This window comes from Netta rufina (genome assembly GCF_964035555.1).
Source record: "Netta rufina genome assembly, chromosome: 1".
NCBI classification, from domain to species: domain Eukaryota; kingdom Metazoa; phylum Chordata; class Aves; order Anseriformes; family Anatidae; genus Netta; species Netta rufina.
The window spans coordinates 910,770-933,264 of record NC_140123.1 but is presented as its reverse complement, the minus strand read 5'-3'; the positions used below and the strand labels follow the sequence as shown (position 1 = coordinate 933,264).

Genomic DNA, 22,495 nt, shown 5'->3' with positions numbered 1-22,495 from the left:
GAGGGGAGAAACATCAGGCTGTGACGGGAGAAATTCAATTACTGCCAGCCTTCAGCCCCGTGCCGGGCTCCTAATTCGATTAGGGGCAGGCGAGCTCCAGCGCGCGGAGGGGCCTCGGCGCGGCCCCGAGTCGGGGCTTTGTCGCGGGGAACAAAGCAGCGGTGGCCGGGGGCCCGCGGCACCGCGGCCGGGCGAGCGCAGCCCCAAATTGCAGCCCTGGCTCGGGAACCGGAGCCACGGTGCCCACGGTGCCCACGGTGCCCACAGTGCCCACGGTGCTTGCAGTGCCCACGGTGCTTGCAGTGCCCACGGTGCTCGCGGTGCGCCCAGCTGCCGGCCGTGGGATGCCAGCTGCCAGCACGCACCAGCGCCATGGTCCTCGCTCGGGCACCGCTGCTGGTGATGGTGAGGGCACGGCACGAGGTCTCCTCCCCGCTGCCCACCCTACAGCAGCTCCAGCTCCTGCACCCAGCTCCACGCTGAGCTCTCGGTGCAGCCCCGGTGTTAGCGCGGCCCCACCGCAGCGCAGCCGGGGCTGGCACCGAGGAGCAGCGGGGACAGGAGGGTTTTGCACTGAGACCCTTCCCGGAGCACTGGTGTGGGCAAAGCTGGTGCTGGAGACCCCGTGAGGCCCTGCAGTGCCTCCTGTTTCACAGGGACCCCGATTCCTGCGTGCTGACAGTGGGGAGAACGGGCACGGAGCCCTGGTGCCATGCACCCCGCAGAGCCCGGCCGGGCTGGGGGGTACGGGGAGCCCCCATCCATGGTGCCGGGACCCCCTGCCCACCTTCCCGGGCCAGGCTGACCCCTGCACCCACCCTGACCCCTCTGAGGTGCCCACCCTGCACATTGCCACATGTATCGGGGTGGGGGTGCTCAGCCATCTCGTGGCACTGGGGATGTCACCCCCCTGCCAGCCCCAATTCTCCCTGCACCACCATCAGGTCACCCACATCCCCCCAGCTCCCACGGCCAGGCCCAAGCTCTGGGCTCACCAGGGCCATGGCAAGGCGGGGGCACCCCCGGTGCTGCCCCAGCCCCCCTTTGTCCACTTTCTCCTCTCCCCCTTCATCCCCCCCATCATCTTCCTCCTCCCCTCCCCCTCATTCTGCCCCTGGCTCTGGGTAGCAATAGCAGCAGCTCCTTGCGTGGCAGATTGCTGCCTAATTAGTTTAGAGGGAAAACTTAATTGAATTAACTTTTTCACAACTCCAGCAGCCTGACAGTTGGGGCTCTCTTTCACCAGCCAGCCTCCATCTCCTTGATCTAATTAACTTGTTTAGCAACCTGCCCGGGTCCGGCGCCTGCGCCTCGGCCAGCGCAGCTGGGGGCTCGCCGGGGGGACCGGGCCACCAGCCCCCCGGCCGGCCCGGCCACGGGACAAGGGGTGCCCCAGGGACCCCCGAGCTGGTGGAGCAGGGGGCTCCGGGACAATTGGGGGCTGTGGCCACAGGTGGGGCAGCGGCTGTGGGGTGGGACATGGGGCAGGGTGTGGAGAGGGGCGTGGGGCAGGACATGGGGGAGAGTGCAGGGAAGGACACGGCACAGGGCATGGGGAAGGGTGTGGAAGAGGACACGGGACGGGACATGGCATGGGAAATGGCATGGGACATGGGGCAGGACACAGGAAAAGGAGGAGGACATGGGGCAGGACATGGCATGGGACATGGCACAGGACATGGGGCAGGACAAGGAGTAGGACGTGGCACTGAACATGGAGCAGGATGTGGCACAAGACACAGGGCAGGACGTGGAGGAGGACACGGGGCAGGACATGGCACAGGACACAGGACAAGAAACGGAACAGGACACAGTGCAGGACATGGCACGGGACATGGCACAGGACACAGGGCAGGGCATGGGGCAGGATTCAGGGAAGGATGCAGGACAGGACATGGAACAGGACATGGGGCAGGACATGGCACAGGACATGGGACAAGACATGGCACAGGACACAGGACAAGAAACAGAACAGGACATGGCACAGGACATGGCACAGGACACGGGGCAGTCACTGGCAGGACGTGGTGCAGGATTCGGGGAAGGACACAGGGCAGGACACGGAGTGGGACACATCCCGGGCAGCCCCAAGGACATCAGGGGCCAGCTCCTGGTGCCCCATGTCCTGAGCTGGTGCTGCAGGAGGGGTCAGGATCCGACCTTGCCTTACACCAGCGCTGATGCTGCAGGGAGGGCAGCGAGCAGCCCCCCTCCACCCCCCAGCTGGGCAGGGGGACACAAAGCCCCCGGCCGGGTGCAATTAGACTTTTAAATCCTCTTTAGTGAAAGTGTTTGTCTTGAAAATGTCCCCAAATCCCCCCAAATCCCCCCCCGGGTGCCTCTGAAAAGGGGCGAAGCCTTTACCTTGGACGTTGCCATTCAGGGGTGCCCAGCGGGGCGGTAATGAGGCACCGCTGGAATTCAGCCGGGCTGCAAATTTTGGGGGGGGGGGGAACGGGCAGAGAGCCCCCGTGGATGGGATGGGGAGGGGGGAACCCCTCACCCCCTGCTGCCCCCCGCCCAGGCTGAGCCCCCCCCCCCCATTTTCAGCCACTTTGGCCAAAATCTGGAGGCAGGGGAGCCATCGCCCCGTCCGTCCGTCTGTCTGTCTGTCTGTCCGCAGGGTCACCTCCAGCCTGGGGCCTTTGGGGTGCAGGGGTTGTGCTGGAGGGGGGGGCACGGGGCTGGGTTCAGCCCCCCCGGGGCAGGTGGGGGGCGACCTGGTGGTGCTGGGCCGGGCACGGGGGTCCTGCGGTCCCCTCTGGGGTCTGCATGTGGGGGCTGTGGGGGGCTGGGGACCGGGGAGGTGCAGAGGGATGGGGACAGGACTGGGGGGGGGGACAGGTGATGGGGATGGGGATGGGGACGGGGATGGGGGAGATGGCAGGGGCAGGGATGTGGGGGAATGAGGATGGGGACGGGGATGGGATGGGGATGGGGATGGGGATGGGGATGGGGATGGGGATGGGGATGGGGATGGGGATGGGGATGGGGATGGGGATGGGATGGGGATGGGGACAGGGACATGGACAGGGATGGGGATAGGAATAGGAATAAGGATGGGGTTGGGGATGGGGACGGGGATGGGGACGTGGTGACGGGGACGTGGCAATGGGGACAGACAGGGGCAGGGATGGGGCCGGAGATGGGGCCAGGGATGTGGTGATGGGGCCGGGGACAGGAGCAGGGCTGGTGCCGGGGATGGCGAGGCCGAAGGCTTCGGGGACACGAGTGGGGACGAGGCCGGGGCCGCTCCCCCGCAGCCTCCCCGACGTGCGCCGCTGCGGGGCCGGGCCGGGGGCTCGGGGAGGGCTCCGGGGAGGCTCCGGGGGGGGCTCTCCCGGTGGTCGGGCACCCGTCGGGGCTCGGGGCCGGGCCGGGCTGGGCGGGCGCCCACGAAGGGTTAAGGGTGGGGGGCGGCGCGGGGGGAGGCGGCTCCGCCCGCTCCTGCTGCGCCCGCGGTCCCCGGGAGATATTGTCATGCAAAAGCCCCCGACGCCGCCAGCCATTGTCTCCCCGTCGCCGGGCCGGTATATTACGGGGCTCGGCGGCCCGGGGCGGGCGCGGCCGTGCATGGAGCGGCGGCCGGGGGCTTGGCGGCCGGGGCCGGCGGGCAGGCGGCCGAGGTAACCGGGGCGGCCGGGGCCGGGGCCGGGACCGGGGCCGGGCGGCGGCTCCTCCGCTCGCCGCTCCATGTTCGCCATGGACTACTCCTACCTCAACTCGTACGACTCCTGCGTGGCGGCCATGGAGGCGTCCGCCTACGACTTCAGCTCCTGCAGCCAGGCCAACACGTTCCAGTACAGCCCCATGCGGGGCGGCTTCGGGGCCAGCCCGGCCTGCCCCCCCCTCGCCTCCGCCAACTGCGCGCTGGGCGCCCTGCGCGACCACCAGCCCTCGCCCTACTCGGCAGGTAACGGCCGGGCTCCGCCGAGCCGTCGGGGCCGCCAAGCCCCCGCGCCCCGAGCCCCCCGCGCGCCCCCGACGCGCCCCCGGGGTGCCCCGAGCGGCGGCGGCCCCGCAGCCGCCCATGGAGGGGGTCGCCGCCGGGGAGACCCCTCGCCGAGCCCCGCTTTCGTTGGTGCCGTCGGGGCGCTGCCCGCGGAGGAGCCGCGAACGAAGCGGCCGCGCTGCCGGCACCGGGACCGGCACGGGCACGGGCACCGGCACCGGCACCGGCTGCGCTCCCCGCCGGCCCCGCTCCCACCGGCCCCGGCCACCCGGAGCCCCGCGCCCCACCGTAGGGTGGAGGCGACAACGAACGAAAGGGAACGGGGGGCGCGGGGAGGCAGCGCCCGAGCACCGGGAGCGCCCTGAGCGCGCCGGGTCCCTGCCCGCTGCGTCCTGCCCGCTGCGTCCCGGTGCGTCCCGGTGCCTCCTGCCTTGTGCGTCCCGCCCGGCGCAGCCCGGTGCCTCCTGCCCGGTGCATCCGTGCCCTGCTCCCTTTCCCCTTTGGGTCCCTTCCCGCTGGGTTCCTTCGTGGTGCCTCCTGCCCGGTGCATCCCAGCCCGGTGCATCCCCTCCCGGTGCATAATTCCCGCTGGGTCCCTTCCCACCGGGTCCCTGCACGGTGCATTCCCTCCTGGTGCACCCTGCTCAGATCAGCCTGCCCGCTGCATCCCCTCTTGGTGCTTCCTTCTCATCAGCGGGTCCTGCCCGGTGCACTCAGCCCGGCTCATCCCCTCCCGGTGCGCCCAGCCCGGTGCGCCCAGCCCTGCCCGCCGTGCCACCCCGCTCACGCCCGCCTCTCCCTCCCCAGTGCCCTACAAATTCTTCTCGGACCCGTCGGGCATCAACGAGAAGCGGAAGCAGCGGCGGATCCGGACCACGTTCACCAGCTCGCAGCTGAAGGAGCTGGAGAGGGTCTTTGCCGAGACGCACTACCCCGACATCTACACACGCGAGGAGCTGGCCCTCAAGATCGACCTCACCGAGGCGCGGGTGCAGGTGAGCTGCGGGGAACGGGGCGAGGGAGCTCCTGGTGGAGCCCCGGGGGGCTCGGGGACAGTGCTGGGACCCTGCTGCTTTGCTCCCCGGTTTTGGGAGGTGTTGGACAAAGGGACGGGGACCCGGGGCTGATTCCCGGTGCGGGGAGCTGCAGCTGAACACGAGCGTGCGCCGACCCCGGGCCGGTCTCCCTGGTAAAACCAGGAGCATTTCCCTGACCGTGGTGCGGAGCAGTCCCCAAAACCAGTCAGTGATGGGGCGCAGGGAGGTGGCCCTGGCTCCACCACCTGTTTCCCATCAGCAATTTATTTATTAGAGCAGGGGGGGCAATTTATTTGTTAGAGCAGCATCAGCCTGTGCGGGGACAAGGGGCGCGTTGCGGGCTGGAGCACCCTGCGGTCAGCGCGAGCCCCTCTGGATGGGGCCAGGGGCCACGTCCCACAGCAGGAGGGGACCCTCGGTCCCCACCCCGGCTGTCGCAGTGGGAAGACCCCAGCCCCGGGGGTCTCCTGGGTGGGAAGCAGCCGTGTTTCCATCTCTGCTGGCAGCCGTGGCGGTTCCTGTCCCGGCCGTGGGCTGCGGCAGGGTCTGGCACAACCTCGGCTTTCCCCGTGCGAAGGGCAGGGACCTGGGGGTGCACCGGGAACGGGGTGAAGGAGGTGAGGGATCCTCTAGGACCCCGCTCCCCCCTGCCCTGCTGCATCCCCCGCGGTGCCATGGAGCAGCCTGGGGGCAGGGGCACAGCGCGTTCGCCCCCCCCAGCTCAGCCCTGGCACCGCCTGTCCTTCATCCCGGGGTCCTGCAGGCAGGATGGGCGCTGCAGCCGGGGGACGGGGGGGCTGCTGGCTCCCAGCTCCGTGCAGGGGGACGGTGACATCCCCAGCTGGCCGTGGGGACAGGACGGGGCTTGGCTGCGGGGCTGAGCCTGGTGCTGGGGGGGGGATCCCTAGAGCAGGGAGCAGAGGAGCGAAATCGTTGCGGTGCCGCTCGGGGCGCAGCGCACCCGGTCCTGGCTCCCGGCACAGGGACGGAGCCGTCGGGAATTTTCCTCTGCCTGGGTTGGGCAGAGGAAAATTTATTTTGTTTACCCTTTTATTATCTGGGTTTTTTTTGGCACGTTGGTGGGGGCGAGCATGTGCCGGGGGGGCTCTGTCCCCAGCAGTGCCCCCCTCCCCGGCTGTGCGCGTCCGGGTGTCCCCGCAGGGCGCTGCTGGTGCAGGGCTGCGGCACCGGAGCTGAGTGGGGAAAGCGCACAGAGAGCCCCGGAGCTTTCAGAAAATTAATTTTAAATTTTATTTAACTATTTAATTCATTAAATAACCATCTGAAACTTTGAAATACCGCACCCTGGTGCCATCCCGGAGCCAGGAGCGGGGACATTGTGGAAAAGATTTCGGCTGCGGTTGGGGCTGTGCAGGCAGCGGGGCCGCGAGCGGCAGCAGGGGCGAGATTCCCGCAGAGCTGTTTGTGCTGTGGGGTCTCCAGCACGCCCCAAACCTACAGGAATTGTGGTGCTGGGTTTGTCTGGGTGCATGCAGGGGGAATGGCAGCCCCCATTAAGCCCCCTGCAGCCCCTGCTGGGTGCCCCCACAGCCGGGCACGTCACTCGCTGCCCTCGCACGCTCCGCTTCCATCGCCCGCCTGCAGCCAATCCCCCCCCCCCGTGTATTTGGGGTTAGTGCTGGGATCCTAGTGGGGGGGTGTCCCAGGGTGCACGTCCCCAGCACGGTCCTGGTTTGGGGTCACCAGGCCCTGGGCTGGCGCCTGACCTGCTTTCCTTGGTGTGTCCCACCCTGTCCTGTCCCCTTCCCATCCCCATCCCATCCCCATCCCATCCCATCCCCATCCCTGTTCTTTCCCTTCCCCATCCCATTCCATCTCCATCTGTATCTCATCCCCATCCTCATCTCATCCCATCCCAATCCCTTCTTCATCCCCATCCCATCCCCACCTCTATCCCATCCCCATCCCTGTCCCACCCCATCCCCATCTCCATTCTTTCCCATCCTCATCCTCATCCCATCTTCATCTATATCTCATCCCATCCCAATCCCTTCTTCATCCCCACCTCTATCTCATCCCCATCCCCATCCTCATCCCATCCCACCCCATCTCCATCCCCATTCCTTCCCATCCCCATTCCCATCATATTTCCATCTATATCTCATCCCCATCCCATCCCCTCTCCATCTCCATCCCATCCCCATCCCATCCCCATCCCATCCCCACCCCATCTCCATCTCCTTCTTTCCCATCCTCATCCCCTCTCCATCCATACCTCATCCCCATCCTCACCCCACCCCATCCCCATCCCTTCGCCCCCCAGGTCTGGTTCCAGAAACGCCGGGCCAAGTTCCGCAAGCAGGAGCGCGCGGCCAACGCCAAGGGCGCGGGCACCGGCGGCGGGGGGGCACCGGCGGGGGCGCCGCCAGCAAGAAACCGGAGCCGCGCTCGTCCTCGGAGGACGACGAGTCCAAGGAGTCGAAACTGCAGCCCCACGCCCGACAGCACGGCCTCGCTGCCCGCAGCCGGCAACCTGGGCAGCCCCGGGGGCAGCCTGAGCCCCAGCCCGGGCGCGGGGCAGCCTTTGGGGTCCGGGCACCCCCCGCAGCCCCTGAAGGCGCCGCTGTGGCCGGGGGTCAGCACCAGCGGCGGCGCCGCCAACACGGCCGAGCTGCTCAAAGCGTGGCAGCCGGCCGAAGCCATGCCCGGACCTTTCTCCGGCGTCCTCTCCTCCTTCCACAGGAAGCCCAACGCCCTCAAGACAAACCTCTTCTGATCCAAAATTCCGCCCCCCCCCCCCCCCCCTTCCTCCCCTTCTTCTTCCTCCTCCTCCTCTTCCTCGCCCGCCCAGCTTCTTCTGCCCCTCGCCCCCCCGTTCCCCCAGCGCCCCGGGGACCCCGCGGTGACGCCCCGCAAAACGCTGCTGGCGGGGGGCAGGACGGGTCCCCCCCTCCACGTCCCCATCCCTGCGCAGCCCCGGACCCCCACCCTGGCTCCCCGGGGGGCCTGTGGGACCCCCACCCTCACCCGGACCCCCCCGGGATGCTCCGTTTTATTTTGGGGGGGGGGGGGGGCACAGCCCCATGCGCCCCTGCCCAGGGTGCCGCCGGCACCGCGGATGCTGCAGGAGCAGGGGGGTCAGCAGCCCCAGGACAAATTTTGGGGGGGGGGGGCTGCAGCCACCCCCAGCCCGGACGAGGTGCCCAAGGCGTGCCCATCGCTCCTGCACGTTTCAGGGGGGGGGGTCACACCGTGCCCCCCCCCAATTCCCCCCCCTCTCCATTTCTCCCCACCATCCCGGGGGCTCGGCAGCACTTTAGGGTTCGGGATTCCAGGGGCTGGGGGGGGGGGAGCAGCGGGGGGGGGGGGCTCGGAGCGGCGCTGAATTTTTTTTTTGGGGGGGGGGGGGGCACTGGAAGCAATGCACCCCCAGCTGTGGGGGGCGATGCCGGGGTCCCCCAGCCCACGGACACGGAGCTGCCCCCCCCCTCCACGCGCTGGGGCTGGGGGCACAGCCCCCCCCCCCACCTCGCCCACCCCAGGGGGGGGCAATAGGGTTTGGGGGGGGGGCACAGGGCAGAGCTGGGGGGGGCTGGGAACTGCGGTGGCTGTGAATGGGGCCGAGCATCCCCGGCCCGCTGTGACCGGGGTGGTGCCCACCAAGGTGCCCCCCCCCCCCCCAAAAATCCGGGTCAGGGACCCCCCCCTGGCCCCCCCCAGGGGTGTGTGTGTGTGCGTGTCCGTGTAGCTTCCCCAGCACAGGCACTGGGATTTGGGGGGGTTTTTTGGGGGGGGGGGGGGGGGGTCCCGGCCACCCCCTGCCCTCACCCCCCCCCCCCCATTTCGGTGGCTCCCCGGGGACCTCTCCGGCTGCTGGATGAGGTTTTGGGGTTGGTTTGGGTTTTTTTTTGTTATTTTTTTTTCTTTATTTTATTTTATTTTATTTTTTTTAACTGTTCTGTAATTTATTGAACCCGTTTGCAAATTATTTATACTAATCCAAATAAAACTTAATTTATTGAAGAAGCCCCCAGGCTCCCTGCCACCGCAGGGCCCCCCCCCCCCACCCCCAAATCCCCCCTACACCCCTTCTGGGGGGGCCCCAAACCCTTTTTGGGGAGGGGGGGGGCACTGAGATTTTCCCCATTAAAAGCCCCAAAACCCCCCCAGGCTGCTGCAGGGACCTGGACCCCCCCCAGAAGTGATGGGTGGGGGACACATGGGACCAGTACAACCAGTCTAAGGGATCCTGCGCCATACTGGGACCAGTATAAAGGGGCTGTGCTGCACTGGGACCAGTAACTGGGCTGACTGGGAGGAGGCTCTGGGGGGGGGGGGTCAGAGGGGGGGGTCCCACAGCAGGAGGCGAATGGAGCACACGAGGCTGTTTATTTGGGGGGGGGGGGGTACAGGCAGGGGTCGGGGGGGGAGGGGGGGGGCAGCTCCTCATCCTCGCCCTTCGCCCCCTCTCCTCGGGGGGCGAGGCGCGGGGGGGGGCGTTAAATTAAAACGTTACAAAAATAGCTCGTGATTTTACAAAAAACGGGGAAAAAAAGGGAAAAAAAGAAGGGAAAAAAACACAGAGCACGACACGACGGGGGGGGGGGGGGGGCTTGGCGGGGTTAGGGGCACACCAAACGCCCCCCGGGGCTAAAACTGAATGGGGGGGGGCCCGGCGCATCCTTCATCTCGGCCGGAGCGGGGGGGGGCAAAAAATGGGGGGGGGACACTGGGGGTGGCTTCGTGCCCCCCCCCCCAGCCCCCCAAACCCCGGCACTTGCGGCTGGCAGAGCCCCGGGGTGCGGCCCCCCCCAAGGGGCAAGGCACGGCCCCGGGGCCCAGCTTGGGGTCCTGGGGGGGTTTGGGGGGGGCTGAGCTGGGAAGGGCACTTGGTGAGGGGCCGGCTGGCAGCCCCCCCCCCCAAAAAAAAAAAACAAAAAACCCTCCCCACGGCCACCACGGAGGGGACGGAGCCGGGAGTACCGAACGCAGCGGGGGCACCGCGGAGGCACAAGGGGGGGGGGCGAGGGGCAAAAGACCCCCGGTGGGATGCTCGGGGTTGGGGGGGGGACACCCAGCATCGGGGTGGGGGGGGGCACCCAGGGGACCTGGGGTAGCCTCTCCAGCCCCTGGGTGCACGCAGTGGGTGGGGGGGTGCCCCCATCCCGTGGGTGCCCCCATCCCCATCCCGTGGGTGCCCCCATCCCCATTCCGTGGGTGCCCCCACCCTGTGGGTGCCCCCCCCACGGCATCAGAAGGCACTTGGGTACCAGCCCTGCACGCACCGGGCTGTAATGGGACCTCTTCTTCCTCCTCCTCCTCCTCCTCCTCCTCTTCCTCCCTGCCGGGGGCTGCGCTGGAAGCAGGGGGCACCCAACCCTCTCCGGACACCCCCAGGGCTCCCCCTAATCCCCCCCCAACCCCCCTCAAAAAAAAAACAAAAAAGCAGGACCACCCCCGGCTGAGCGCGTGCCCCTTCTCCCAATAAATAAGAAATAACTTAAAACGCTGGGGGGGGGCCCCCACTTTAGGGACCCCCCCGTGAAATTGTCTGACCAGCACCCGCCGCCCCTCGCCCCTCTGCTTTGCCCCCCGCTGCCCCCCCGGTGTCACCCCAATGCCCTGGGGGGGGGGGGGGCTGCTGGTGATGGGGGGGGGGGCTGCTGGTGATGTGGGGGTCCCCGGGGGGGTCCCCGGGGGGGGTCCCGGTGGCTACTTTCTGAGCTGCAGGCTCTCCAAGAGGACGCGCTTGTGGCCGGGGTCGAGGACGCCAGCCTCCTCCAGGTCCTCCTCCGTGATATCGCTGCCGAATTGGGGAGGGGGGGGGGGGGGGCGCAGGGGTCAGGCACCCGGTGACCCCCTGACCCCCTCTGGGTGTCCCCAACCTCGGGATTGCCCCCACCTGAGGAACTCGAGGTCGTCCCAGCCGTTGTGCAGCAGCCCCTGCTCGTACCTCTCCAGCCCCATGGCCCGCAGCCACTCGCCCACGCTGGACTCGCCGGCGCCCGCGCCGCGACCCGCCTGGCACAGAGCCTGGAAAGGGGGGGCAGGGGGGAGGAAAAGGGGGTGTAGGGGGGGAAAAGGGGGTGTAAGGTGGGCAAAGGGGGGCGCCGGGGGGGTGGAAATGGGGTGCAAGGGGTGGAAATGGGGCGCCAGGGGGGTGGAAATGGGGCGCAGGGCGTGCGCCCACGCTGGCGCCGGTGGGGATGGCGCACCCCGTGCCGTGCTCCTCTGCTGTGCCACATCCCCATCGCCCACCTCCCATCCCCAAAGCCCCCATCCCCCAAAAACCCCATCCCCAAAGCCCCCATCCTCCAAAGCCCCATCCACCAAAAACCCCATCCCCGAAACCCCCATCCCGAAAGCCCCCATCCCCCCAAAAACCCCATTCCCGAAACCCCAGCCCCTAGACCCCCATCCATCGCTGAAACCCCTTCCCCAAAGCCTCTTCCCCGAAAACCCCCAGCCCCAAAGCCCCCAGCCCCCAAACTGCATCCCCAAATCCCCAATTCCCCAAATCCCCATCCCCAAAGCCCCCATCCCCAAAACCCCCACCCTCCAAACCCCATCCCCAAAACCTCCATCCCCAAGATGCCCATCCCTGAAACCCCATTCCCAAAGTGCCCATCCCCCAAAACCCCATCCCCAAAGCCCCCATCCCCGCTCCATCCTGGGCAGGGCTGCTTGGGGACCCCCAGGGCTGTGCCCCCCCCCCCGCCATCCCCAGCTCAATTTCGCGCCCCCAGCCCCAGCCCCCATCACACCACCCCCAAACCACCCCTTATTGCCCCCCCCCCAAAAAACCCCACATCCACCCCCCCAGCACCCCAGGAACAGAGCCGGATGGGGGGGGGGGGCTGTCAGCAGCCACCAACCTCCCCAAAAAAACAACCGGGGGTCCCCCCCCGTGCCCCCCCCCTCCCCAAAAAACCCACCTCCTCGGCCAGGTCCTCCTCGATGCTCTCCCGGATGCAGTGGGGGGGGAAGGCGAGGGGGCGGCCGAAATCGGGGTGCAGGCAGCGGGGGGGCAGCTCCAGACGCCCCTTACCCAGCAGCTGGGGTGGGGGGGGACCCCCCCGCGCCCCCCCCTCCCGCCCCCTGCTGTAGTCCACCTCGCTCAGCGTCTTGGCCATCTGCAGCACGGAGCAGGAGCGATCGTCCCGCAGCCCCCCCCCGGCTCCCGGGGGGGTCCCCCCGGGGGTCTCCATCCCGAATCCGGCCGCCCCGGTGGGCAGGGGGGGTCTGGGGTGCAGCTTGGGAGGGGGGGGCTCGCAGGACGCGCCCCCCAGCAGCTCCTTGGCGCTGGCGTAGAAGGGGGTCTCGGCCACCTCCAGCTCCCGGGGCAGGGGTGGGGGGGGGAAATCGGGGGGGGGCAGAGCCCCGGGGCTGGGGTCTTCGTCCGAGGAGCTCTCCTCGGCGCGGCTGGGCGGGGGGGGCCCGGCCGAGGGGTGCCGGCGGCGTTCGGGGGCCCCCGCCTTGCCCTTGGGGACCGGGGGCTTGCCGGGGGTGTCGGGGGCCAGCAGCTGGTGGGGGACCCCCTCCAGCACGTAGTAGGCGGGGTTGTTGAAGCTGTTTTTCAGTGGCCCCCCCGACGGCTCCGCTGAGGGCTCCGGCTTGGATCTGAGGGCAAAAAGGGGTGATTGGGAAGGGGGGGGCACAGGGGGCTGCGGCGTGCCCCCTGACCCCTAACCCTAACCCTAACCCTGACCCCCCCCTCTCCGCGTGCCCGCGCTCACCGGCTCGGCGCAGCCTCGTCCCGGGAGGTGCCGCGGTGCGGGGCGGGGGGGCGGGCGGCCAGGGGGGCGCTGCCCTTCTCGGGCTCCTCGGGGGGCTTCGCCGGGGGGGCCGCGGGCGGCTCTGCCCCCGTGGGTTTCCTCCCCGCAGACCTGGGGGGGGGGGGGGGGGGCGAGAAGCATCGGGGCATGGTGCTCCATCCTGCAGGGATGCTCTGAGCATCGCCAGGCTCTGCCTGCACAATGCTCACCGCCCCCCCAGCCCTCCCCAGAAGCCCCCCCAAACCCCCCAGGGTGGTCTCCAAGCCCCCCCTTACTTGGCGTAATCCTGCGTGGCTCTGGCACCCAGCGGCGCCTTCCCCTTGCCCGCGGCCGCCTCGTCCTTATCAACGCTGATCCACTCTGCCAAGGGACAGGGAAAGAGGAGGGGGCTCAGAGCGGGACCCCACACCCCCCCCCAGCCCCCCAAAACCCCCCCCGGGCCCCCCCCCCAGCTCACCGTAGAGCCGCTCGCGGGTGCCCATGCGCTCGGCGGGCACGCGCACCTTCATGGAGCCGCGGATGTTGCCGGTCTCCTCGCCGCGGTGGGCCAGGTAGGTGAGGAACTGCTGCGCCGTGCTGCCGATCATCGACTTGAGCGCGATCACACACTCACCTGGAGGGCGCGGGGAGGGCGAAATTTGGGGAGGGGGGGTTCATCAGGATGAGGGGTGCGAGGTCCCCGAGGGGCGCAGCGCGCCGGCGGCCACGCACCGTAGGACTCGTAGCCGTCGAGGGACTTGACGGTGAGCAGGAGGTGCTGGTCCTGCAGGTACTCGATCTCGGAGAGGATGGGCTTCAGCTGCGGGAGAGGGGACGATGGGGGTGGTGGGGGGCACGGAGGGGACCCCCGTGAACCCCCCCTGCTCGGCCCCGTGCGCCAGCGGGGACCCTCACCGTGGGGAGCTGCCGGGACGACCACTGCACCTTGAGGAAGTTGATGTTGTCGCTGCTCTGGCTGTCGTTCTCGAAGCTCTTCTTGAACTCTGCCAGGGGGAGAGCACGGTGCCAGCAGGTCCCCCAGGGACCCCCGACCCCGGGACGCCCCCCCACACCCCCCCCCCCGGCGCTCACCTTCCAGGCAGGTGGAGTAAAACTCGATGAAGAACTTGGTGCGGCTCGCCGTCTTCACGATGGCCTCGATGCTCTCGAACTCGATGTACGCCTGGTCCGAGGATTTGGAGAGCCCTGCGGGGAGAGGGGAGCCGTGGGGACCCCCGGGGGCGTCCCCTTGTCCCCGCAGGGGTGGGGACAGGCCACCCGCGGGCACCCATTGGGGGGTGCGGGGGTGTAAGGGGCGCCCCCCACCTTTCTTGGAGACGAACTGGGACGTCACCCCCACCTCGAAGGAGCCGAAAACGGGCGAGTGGTCGCTGGTCATGATGTCGTCTGTGCACCCTGCGGCAGGAGGGGACAGCTCGGGTGGCCTGTCCCCACGGGGGTGGGTGACCTGTCCCCAGTGCCTGTCCCCTGCCCCTTCCCCCCCCTCACCGTAGGCGTTGCAGTTGACGTGGGTCTCGGGGTAGGACTTCCAGAGGATGCGGTCGCACCAGGACGGGACGTTGGTGCGGACCTGGACGGGCACCAGATGGGTTTTTTTTTGGGGGGAAAAAGGATGGGATTAAGGCAAAACCCGCCTGGGGGGCCCCCACCCTCATCCAGCACCTACCCCCGTGGGCTTCTGCTTGTGCCACACGTAGGTGTCCCGCGAGCCGCGCTCGTAGCGGTACGTGGGGGGGAAGGTGATCTCCTCCTCGGCTGCCAGAGAGGAATTGGGGGGTCAGGGGGGGGCTGGAGCCACCCCCCCATCACCCAGCGACCCCCCCGGCCCCTCTCCCTCACCGAATCGCAGGAAAACCTTGTGCTTCTCCTTCTCCAGGTTGAGCTGATCCACCTTGAGCAGCGGCTCGAACTCCTTGCGGCTGATGTAGTTGAGGATCTCCTGCGGGGCAGAGCAGGACAGAGGGGGCTGGCACGGGGAGGGGGAGGGCACGCGGGCAGCCCCCCGGCCCCCGACGGCCACCCCGCGGCCCCCCAGCACCTGGATGTCCATGTCCAGGCGGTAGTTGAGGTCCCCGAACCAGAAGAGGTGGGTGAAGCGCAGCGAGATGTCGAAGGAGCTGAGCTGCTTGTCCCCCAGCGAGAGCAGCCGCAGGATGTCCAGGTAGTTCTGGTTCCTCCTGCCGGGGAAGCAGGCACAGGGACATCAGTGCACACACCTGGCACACGTGTGCAAGAGCCTGCACGCCCCCCCCTGGGGACCTCTGCAGCCCCCAAAGCCCCGTGCTGGTCCCTCTCGGCGGTCCCCGCGTGGGGACACCCCCCTCACCTCGCCGTCTTCTCGTTGCCCGAGGTGAGGTGGCAGTTGACGAAGCCGAAGGAGGTGCCGTTGAACATGAAGGAGACGCCCACGGCGCCCTTGTTGCCTGCGGGGAGAGGAGGACGGGGGTTAGGATCGGGCCAGGCCACGGCGCTGATGGTGGGGAGGTGCCCCCGGGTTCTGGTGGGGGCACGGTGCCCACTGGGATGGTTTGCACGGGGTGCGCTGTGCCGAGAGCGCGTGCCCAAAGCCCTCCTTGTGCAATGCACACGTGCCCAGAGACCTCCCCGTGCAACACACGTGCACCCAGAGCACTCCCTGGGTGATGTACACACAGCAGGGCCCCACCTTGTGCAATGCACATGCACCAAAACCCTGCCTCGTGCAATGCACACATGCCCAGAGCACTGCCTGTGCAACACACGTGCACCCAGAGCACTCCCTGTGCAACACAAGCGTGCCCAGAGCACTCCCCAGGTGGTGTACATGCACCCGGGCCCCACCTTGTGCAATGCACGCACACCAAAGCCCTGCCTCGTGCAGTAAATGCACACCCAGAGCCCTCCCCGTGCAACACACGTGCCCCTGGAGCCCCCCCGGTGCCAGGCCCCGAGCAGCAACACCCGGGCGCACAGCCGGGCGCACGCCCCACCACCTACCCAGCGTGTTGGCGATCCCCGTCTTGACGCTGGAGGTGCTGACGTGGCTGATGCGGTTCTCGTGCTCCGGCTTCACCAGCACCACCACTTTGATGTTCCACAGGGACTGCATGGCCACCTGGGGGCCGCGGGCCGTGAGACCCCACGGAGGACACCCCGTGGAGAGGGACCCCCCGCCCCGAGCCGTGACCGCGGTGCGCACCGGGCGCCAACACAGCCACCCCCCAGCTGCACCCACGCTGCCAGCAGCCCCCTCCAGTGCCCCCCGCACCCAAAGGTGGGCTCCTGCCACGTGGCAAATGAGCAGTGGCACGGGATGGCCACAGCACCGGGGACCACAACAGCTCCAAGCACCCCAGCACCGCGTGCGCCCGCCCCGAAGCACCCGGTGCCGGCACAGCCAGGGTACCCCCAGCTCCCTGGGGGGGGGGCAGGGGGCTCCTACCGGGCGGTACTCGATCTCGGTGAAGTCCTTGAGCACGGCGCGGAGGAAATCCACCCACTCCTTGTCCCCCATGGAGTTCTCCTGCGTGCCGAAGACGTAGATGTCGTGGGGGATGCTGACCGTCACCTCGTCCAGCGTCTTGCCCAGCCCCTTGGAGGTGAACCAGGAGGTGATGCTCTTGGGTGGGGGAACGCTGCCTGTGGAGGGGGGGGCACAGTCAGAGGGGGGGGCTGCCCACGCTCAGCCCTTGCAGCCCCCCCAGGCACGGGAGCTGTGGCCCTGCTCACCCATGTTCCAGGTGCCGATGAAGATGGAGATCATGTCGGGCTCGTCCTGGTGCGAGTGCTTGTTCTTCATCAGCTGCAGCAGCTGGCAGAAAGCCTCCCGCTTCTGGGGGGGGGCAGGCGGTGAGCCCCCCAGCCCCACAGGGACCGGTGATGCCCCCCCCGGTGCCCACCACCCCCTGGGAACCCCACGCACCCGGGCGCTGACGAAGACGAAGTCCTTGCGCTGCGTCTTGTCCTTCTCCTTCTCGAAGACGATGCCCAGCTTGTTCTGCACCCGCTGCGACTTGATCAGCTGCCGGACTGGGGGGGGTGGGGGCAGAGGGGAATCAGAGAGGTGCCGAGCTCCTGGGGGGGGGGGGGGGGTCCAGACCACTGCGGGGTGCCGAGGATCCCCAAAACCACCACCAGCAGCACGTAGCTGCGCCCAGGGGCCCCGCTCACTCTTGTCGTGGGTGAAGGTGTTCCAGTCCTCCTGCGAGTCCTTCTGCTTCTTCAGCACCACCAGCTTGCCGCCCTCCACGTCCACGCTCAGCGTGTACTTCTGCGACTTGCCGATCTTGGTCAGGTCCCCCAGGGTGACGTCCAGCTTCACCTGCGGGCGCGCACTGGGTGCTGAGGCTGCCAGCCCGGGGAGGTCCCCCTGGAGCCAGGAGGGGGCTGGGGACGTCCCCCCGGGGCTGGGGATGTCCCCCTGGGTACCACGCTCCCGGGACTCACCTCGAAGGTCTGCACGGGGATGCTCTTGGCTTTGCGGGAGAGGGGCTGCGCCGGGGGGGCCGGGGTGGCCGAGCTCATCTCCTGCAGGGCTTTGAGCGCCTGGGGGGAGAGCCCAGCGTGGCCGTGAGCTCCCAGCCCCTGCCCGGCCCCGTGGCACGGCCGCCCACCCCAAAGCTCACCTTCTTCTCGATGCTGGAGAGGAAATCCTTCAGCACGGACAGCTTCAGCACCAGGCTCTCCAGCTCCTGCTCCCCGCTCTGCGGCGCCGTCTGGAAGCCCCGGGGTGTCACAGCCCCCGGACGGGACCCCCAGCCCCCAGCACCCACCACCCCAACCCCCTGGGATGGACAGGATGAGGAGGACACCCCCCTGCCACCCAAGTGCTGTGGGCACCGTGGGCACCTCAGCCTGCCCCAGGGGACCCCGGGGAGCCACCGCCGCGCCCCCGCGCCCTCGCCCCCTCACCTGCTGCAGGATTTTGGAGACCATGGGGGAGCTCTGCTGGTCGAACACCTTGGAGAGGATCTCCAGCCCCGCCAGCACCTTGTCCACCTCGCTGCAGGGAGAGGGCGGGCGTCAGTGAGGTGGCACAACGTCCGTCTGTCCGCCCGTCCGTCCCCAGCACGCGGCGCCCACCTGTGCAGCCGCTTGCAGGAGGTGACCAGGGTCTTGTTGAGGTGGGGCAGGCTGCTGGCCCCCGCCTTCACCGCCTCCAGGTCCAGCGTGTAGCTGCCCTTCAGGTACTCGTGGGAGATGCTGGTGAGGCCGTTGGTGCTGCGGGGGGAGCTGGGTGAGGGACACAGCAGGGACGGGCACGGTGAGACCGTGGGGATGTGGGGACGGGCACGGTGACACCCTGGGGACGTGGGGATGGGCACGGTGACACCGTGGGGACATGGGGATGGGCACGGTGACACCGTGGGGATGTGGGGATGGGCATGGTGATGCCCTGGGGGGTGTGGGGATGGGCACGGTGACACCGTGGGGATGTGAGGACGGGCACGGTGACACCGTGGGGACATGGGGATGGGCACGGTGACACCGTGGGGACATGGGGATGGGCACGGTGACGCCCTGGGCACATGGGGATGGGCACGGTGACACCATGGGGACGTGAGGACAGGCACAGTGATGCCCTGGGGGGCGTGGGGACAGGCACGGTGACGCCCTGGGGATGTGGGGACAGGCATGATGACACCATGGGGACATGGGGATGGGCATGGTGACACCGTGGGGTCGTGGCTCCTCACCTCTCCGCCGCCGCCTCGGGCACCACCGGCCCCGGGCTGCCGGGGCTGAGCCCCACGGAGGAACCCGAGAAGCTGCTGGAGCCGGAGCGCGGGGGCAGGGGGGGCTTCTCGTCCTCGCCATCTGCAAGGCAGCGGGGTGGGCGTCACGGCACCGGCGGGCACAGGGACCCCCGGGGTGGGGGGGGGGTTATTAGAGGGGCCGCCCCGCGTACCCGAGTAGTCCCTGTCCTCCGCGCTCTCCTTCTCCTTCTCCCTCTCGACGGCGAAGAGCAGGGTGCAGACCAGCCCCTGGTTGGGCTGCAGGTACAGGGCGATCAGCTCGCTCAGCGTCTTGAAGCGCCTCACCTGCACGCCCTGCGACGTCTGCGGGGACACGGCCACCGTCACCGCCCCGTTTTGGGGTGCCTGGGGCGCGCGGTGAGGCGGGGACGGGGACGGGGACGGGGACGGGGGCGCTGGCCACGCCAGCTGGCACAGCACGGGGAGCACGCAGCCGGAGCCCGGCCGGCAGCCATCCCGCTGCCTCCTCCCTGCCGGGGGCGGCTCTTTCCTGTCTGCCCGCTCGGCACAAAGGGGCTTCTGTTGCTCTAAAAATACGCGGCGGCGCGGGGCCGGCCAAGAGCAGCAGCGCCGAGGCGCCCGGCTGCGCCGCGAGGCCGTGCGCTCGTGGCACGGGGACGAGCCCTGCACCCCCCCCTGCACCCCCCTCACCAGGCAGGGAGCCCCCGGAGGCCCCCACCCTGTGCAAACAGGAGCACAGTGGGGGTCCCCCTGCTCCGCCGAGCGCCCCCAGACCCTTTGGTGATGTCCAGCCCCCACGGTGGGGTGTCCCCGGGGGTCCCCGCGGTGTCCCCGTGCCGCCCACCTGCAACGGCCAAGAAGTCCTCGTCGTCGGGCAGGATGCGGTACGTGTGGACGTGCTTCTGGAACCTGCAGGGAGCCGAGGAGCAGGCGTCAGGATGGGGACCCCCGCGGGAGCTCGGCCACCTCCCGCAGCCTGCGGGGGTCCCCAAAAACCGGGGGGAGCAGCAGACCCCATCCTGCGGGCACCCCGTGCCACCAGCCGGGCGGGGAGCCCCAAACACAAAGCCGGGTGCGCTCGCTCAGCTCCGGCACCAGCACCTCGTGCAACGAGCTGCCCGGCCTCAGCGCAGCTCACGGGGGGCTCCTGCCCTCCCCCAGAGCTCTCTCCCCAAGGGGGGGGGCACGCACCAGGCTCTCCCCATATCCCCAGGCCACGCAGCGGGGCCGTGCGCGTCCCGAAGCGGGCAGGGAGCCGCTGGCAGCGGGCGGCCAGGAAGCAATCTGCTTTCCCCTGGAAGCGCACAGGAACCGGGGCCACGATCCCGGGGCAGGGGGTGACGGGCGCCGATGAGAGACGGGGGTGCCGGAGCCGTGGGGGGGGGGGGGGACCCCCGCGCCCACCGTGCGCTCCCCGCGGGTGCTGCCCACCCGGGACGCTCGGCTGCGGCGCTGCAGGGGGTGACACCCCCCTCTTAAACCCCCCCAGCAGACCCCCCCCCCCCTCACCCCGGGTGGCCCCCCGAGGTGGCTGTCGCGGTCTCTCCGCGTGCCACGGGGGCCGTCCCGCCAGCGCCTCGCCCCCACGCTCCCGGAAGGAACTCTAAAAATACGGCTGGCACCGAAACGCCGCACCAAAATAAACCCTGCGGGACGGGGGAGCCACGGGACGGCCGAGCCCTGCGGGAGGCAGCGGGACACGGGGGGGGGACACCCCCGTGCCAAGACCCCGGCACTCAGGACCCCCCCAGGGTGCTGCCGTTGGTGGCCATCCCCCCGGTGCCGGTGGCCGGGGTGGTGGCTCCCGGGCTGGCCCTCAGCCACGGGACGTGCAGAGGTGACCGGGAGGGTGTCACCGTGCCAGGGCCACCGGGCAGAGGGACACGGCCCGGCCACGGGGCTGGGGGGCGGCCACCGGGGCCACTGGGGCCACCGGGGCAGGAGCTGTCCCCATGGCACTGTCCCGGTGCCACCGGGGCGCACGGGGAGGACGAGGTGTCCTGGGGCAGAGCTGGGGGTGTTTGGGGTCACCGTGAAGCAGGGTGCCCCCAGGGCACCCCCCCCATGCCCCGTGATGCCCCTCCAGTGCCACAAGCAACCCCCATAATAAAAGGACCCCCCCGTTCCTTAGCCCCCCCCCCCAGCACGGGGGGTTTATTCCGCCTCCGGAGGCAGGAACAGCCCCAAATTGTCAGTGCTGGGGGGGCTGCAGGAGCCAGTGGTCCCAAATCAGCCCCCCCACACCTGAACCCCACCCCCAACAGCCATAGGGAGCCCTATGTCCCATATGGGACATGGGGAACCCCCCCCCAGATTTGGAGGGGGGGGTCCTGCATGGGAAACCCTGCTGGGGGGGCAAAGGGGGGGGGCCCAGCTGAGAGATGCTGGGTGGCTACAAGGGGGGGACCCCAGATTTGGGGGGGGGACAGAGGTGGGAGGCACGTGGGGAACCCCACGCTGGGGTCAGGGGGCTCCACGCAGGAAATCCCGGGGGGGGGGCACACAGAGAGCCCCAGCTGGGGGGGGGGTCTCAAGGGGTCTCCATGGGAGCCCCGAGCTCCACAGCAGGACCCCCAGCGGAAGGGGGGGCGCACGGGGAGGTGAGGGGGACCCCCCCTCACAGGGGTCAGTCCTGGGGGGGTCCGGGGGGGGCTCAGGGCAGCCCCCTCCCCCTCGGCTCAGCCCCGCTGCGCTCGTGGCCGTCTCTGTGACTAATCCTGGCGGCCGGGGAGCCGCACAAAGAGCCTTTATGTGGGCACACGGCCGGACACGGGGCCCCCCCAGCACCCTGCTTCGGCCCCCCCGAGCCGCCCTCACCCCATAACAGCCCCCAGCACCCCAACGGGGGGGGGAGGTCACACCCCCGGGGGTCCCCGCTCCGAGGGTCCCCGGTGCGTTATTCCCCGTTAATCACCGGAGAGGGGGGCTCGAGCCTGGCCCCACCGCCCCAAGGGGACCCCCACGGGGACCCCAAACGCCACCGCTCGCCCCAAAAGCAGCCGGAGGGGGGGGGGTCCCCAGCACCGGGCCCCCCCCCGGTAGCACCGCCGGCACCCACGGCACCCGGCACGGGGAGCGCCACGGCGACTGGTGCCGGCGGCAGGGTTAAAGGAAGCCGGCGCTGCCGGGATCCCGGCGCAGTTCCCCTTCCTCCTCCTGCCCCCGCAGCTATTTTAGGCCCCCAGCCGCTCTCTGGGCCGGGCAGCCGGGAAGGGGGGGGCCCAGACCCCCCCTCACCCCCCCCCACACACACACACCCTGGGGCTGGGGGCTCGGAGAGGGGGAGCCCGGGTGGCACAGGGGGGGTGCCCATGGGGTGAGGGTGCCCGTGGGTAGGGGGGTGGCGGCACGGTGAGGGTGCGTGGCTGGGGAGGGGGGGGGGGCACTGCCAAACCTGGGGGGGGGGGGGGACACCGTGGTCCCACCAAGGCAGGGCAGGAGGCGCCGTGGTGGCCACGTGGCCAGGAGCCGACCCCGCAGGAGCCCACGGCCAGGCCAGCCCCGGGGAGGGGGCCACGTGCCGTGACCGCGGCACCCAAAGGTGCACCCCCGGGGCAGGGCTGGCGGCGACCCCACGCCGTCCCCGCTGCTTCCCCCCGTGGGGTTTTGCCCCGTTTGCCCCACGCAGCCGTCGCCCACGGGCTCCTTCCGAGGCGCCCTCGCCGCCACGCGGCGCCCGCCTGCCCCAAAATACCACATCAAGGTGCCCGGCCCCGAGCGTCCCCGGCGCGTGCCGCGGGCCGTGCCACCCCGGCCCCGGGCTGTGCCGAGGGGTTTGGGGTCGGCCTGGCCCCCCCCCACCACGTGGGGTGGTGCCCCGAGGCCAGCGGGTAGGGTGGTGGCACCGTGGGGGATGTGGGGTGGCCACCCAAGGGACCCCCACCCCGCTCACGGCGCTTGCCCCGGGGGCACCGTGCGCCCGTGGCGGGTGGCACAACGTCCCCCGCAGCCCGGGGAGGGGGGAGATGCCACAGGGCCCCCCCACGGGTGGCCCTGCGCCCTGGTGGCCCCATGGGGTGGCCACCCTGGCGGACCCCCAGCCAGCCGCCGGGGTCAGGCCCATCCCAGCTGTCC

General features: G+C 69.7%; 2 protein-coding genes across 2 annotated transcripts; one reads left to right on the top strand and one right to left on the bottom strand.

Annotated features, from left to right (window-relative positions):
- Positions 1–3,702: 3,702 nt before the first annotated feature.
- On the top strand, positions 3,703–7,726 carry PHOX2A (paired like homeobox 2A; the record flags this gene model as incomplete). Its single annotated transcript, XM_084302713.1, is given in 5 exon segments — positions 3,703–3,913; positions 4,760–4,947; positions 7,274–7,367; positions 7,370–7,431; positions 7,433–7,726. Coding segments are annotated over 5 exon segments (849 nt in total).
- A 2,675-nt stretch (positions 7,727–10,401) lies between these two features.
- INPPL1 (inositol polyphosphate phosphatase like 1) lies at positions 10,402–22,120 on the bottom strand (the record flags this gene model as incomplete). The annotated part of the gene is made up of 30 exons (XM_084304999.1): positions 10,402–10,753; positions 10,853–10,983; positions 11,886–12,570; positions 12,687–12,836; positions 13,001–13,085; positions 13,183–13,338; positions 13,437–13,524; positions 13,620–13,708; positions 13,797–13,910; positions 14,031–14,120; positions 14,214–14,295; positions 14,392–14,480; positions 14,565–14,664; positions 14,764–14,902; positions 15,052–15,148; positions 15,702–15,819; positions 16,147–16,343; positions 16,434–16,536; positions 16,627–16,733; positions 16,875–17,025; positions 17,151–17,249; positions 17,330–17,419; positions 17,616–17,706; positions 17,787–17,936; positions 18,401–18,521; positions 18,613–18,767; positions 19,271–19,397; positions 19,613–19,715; positions 19,931–20,101; positions 21,998–22,120. 30 exons carry the CDS (start codon positions 22,118–22,120, stop codon positions 10,663–10,665), a joined length of 4,092 nt encoding a protein of 1,363 aa, XP_084161125.1. The 3' UTR covers positions 10,402–10,662.
- Between the last annotated feature and the right edge of the window lie 375 nt (positions 22,121–22,495).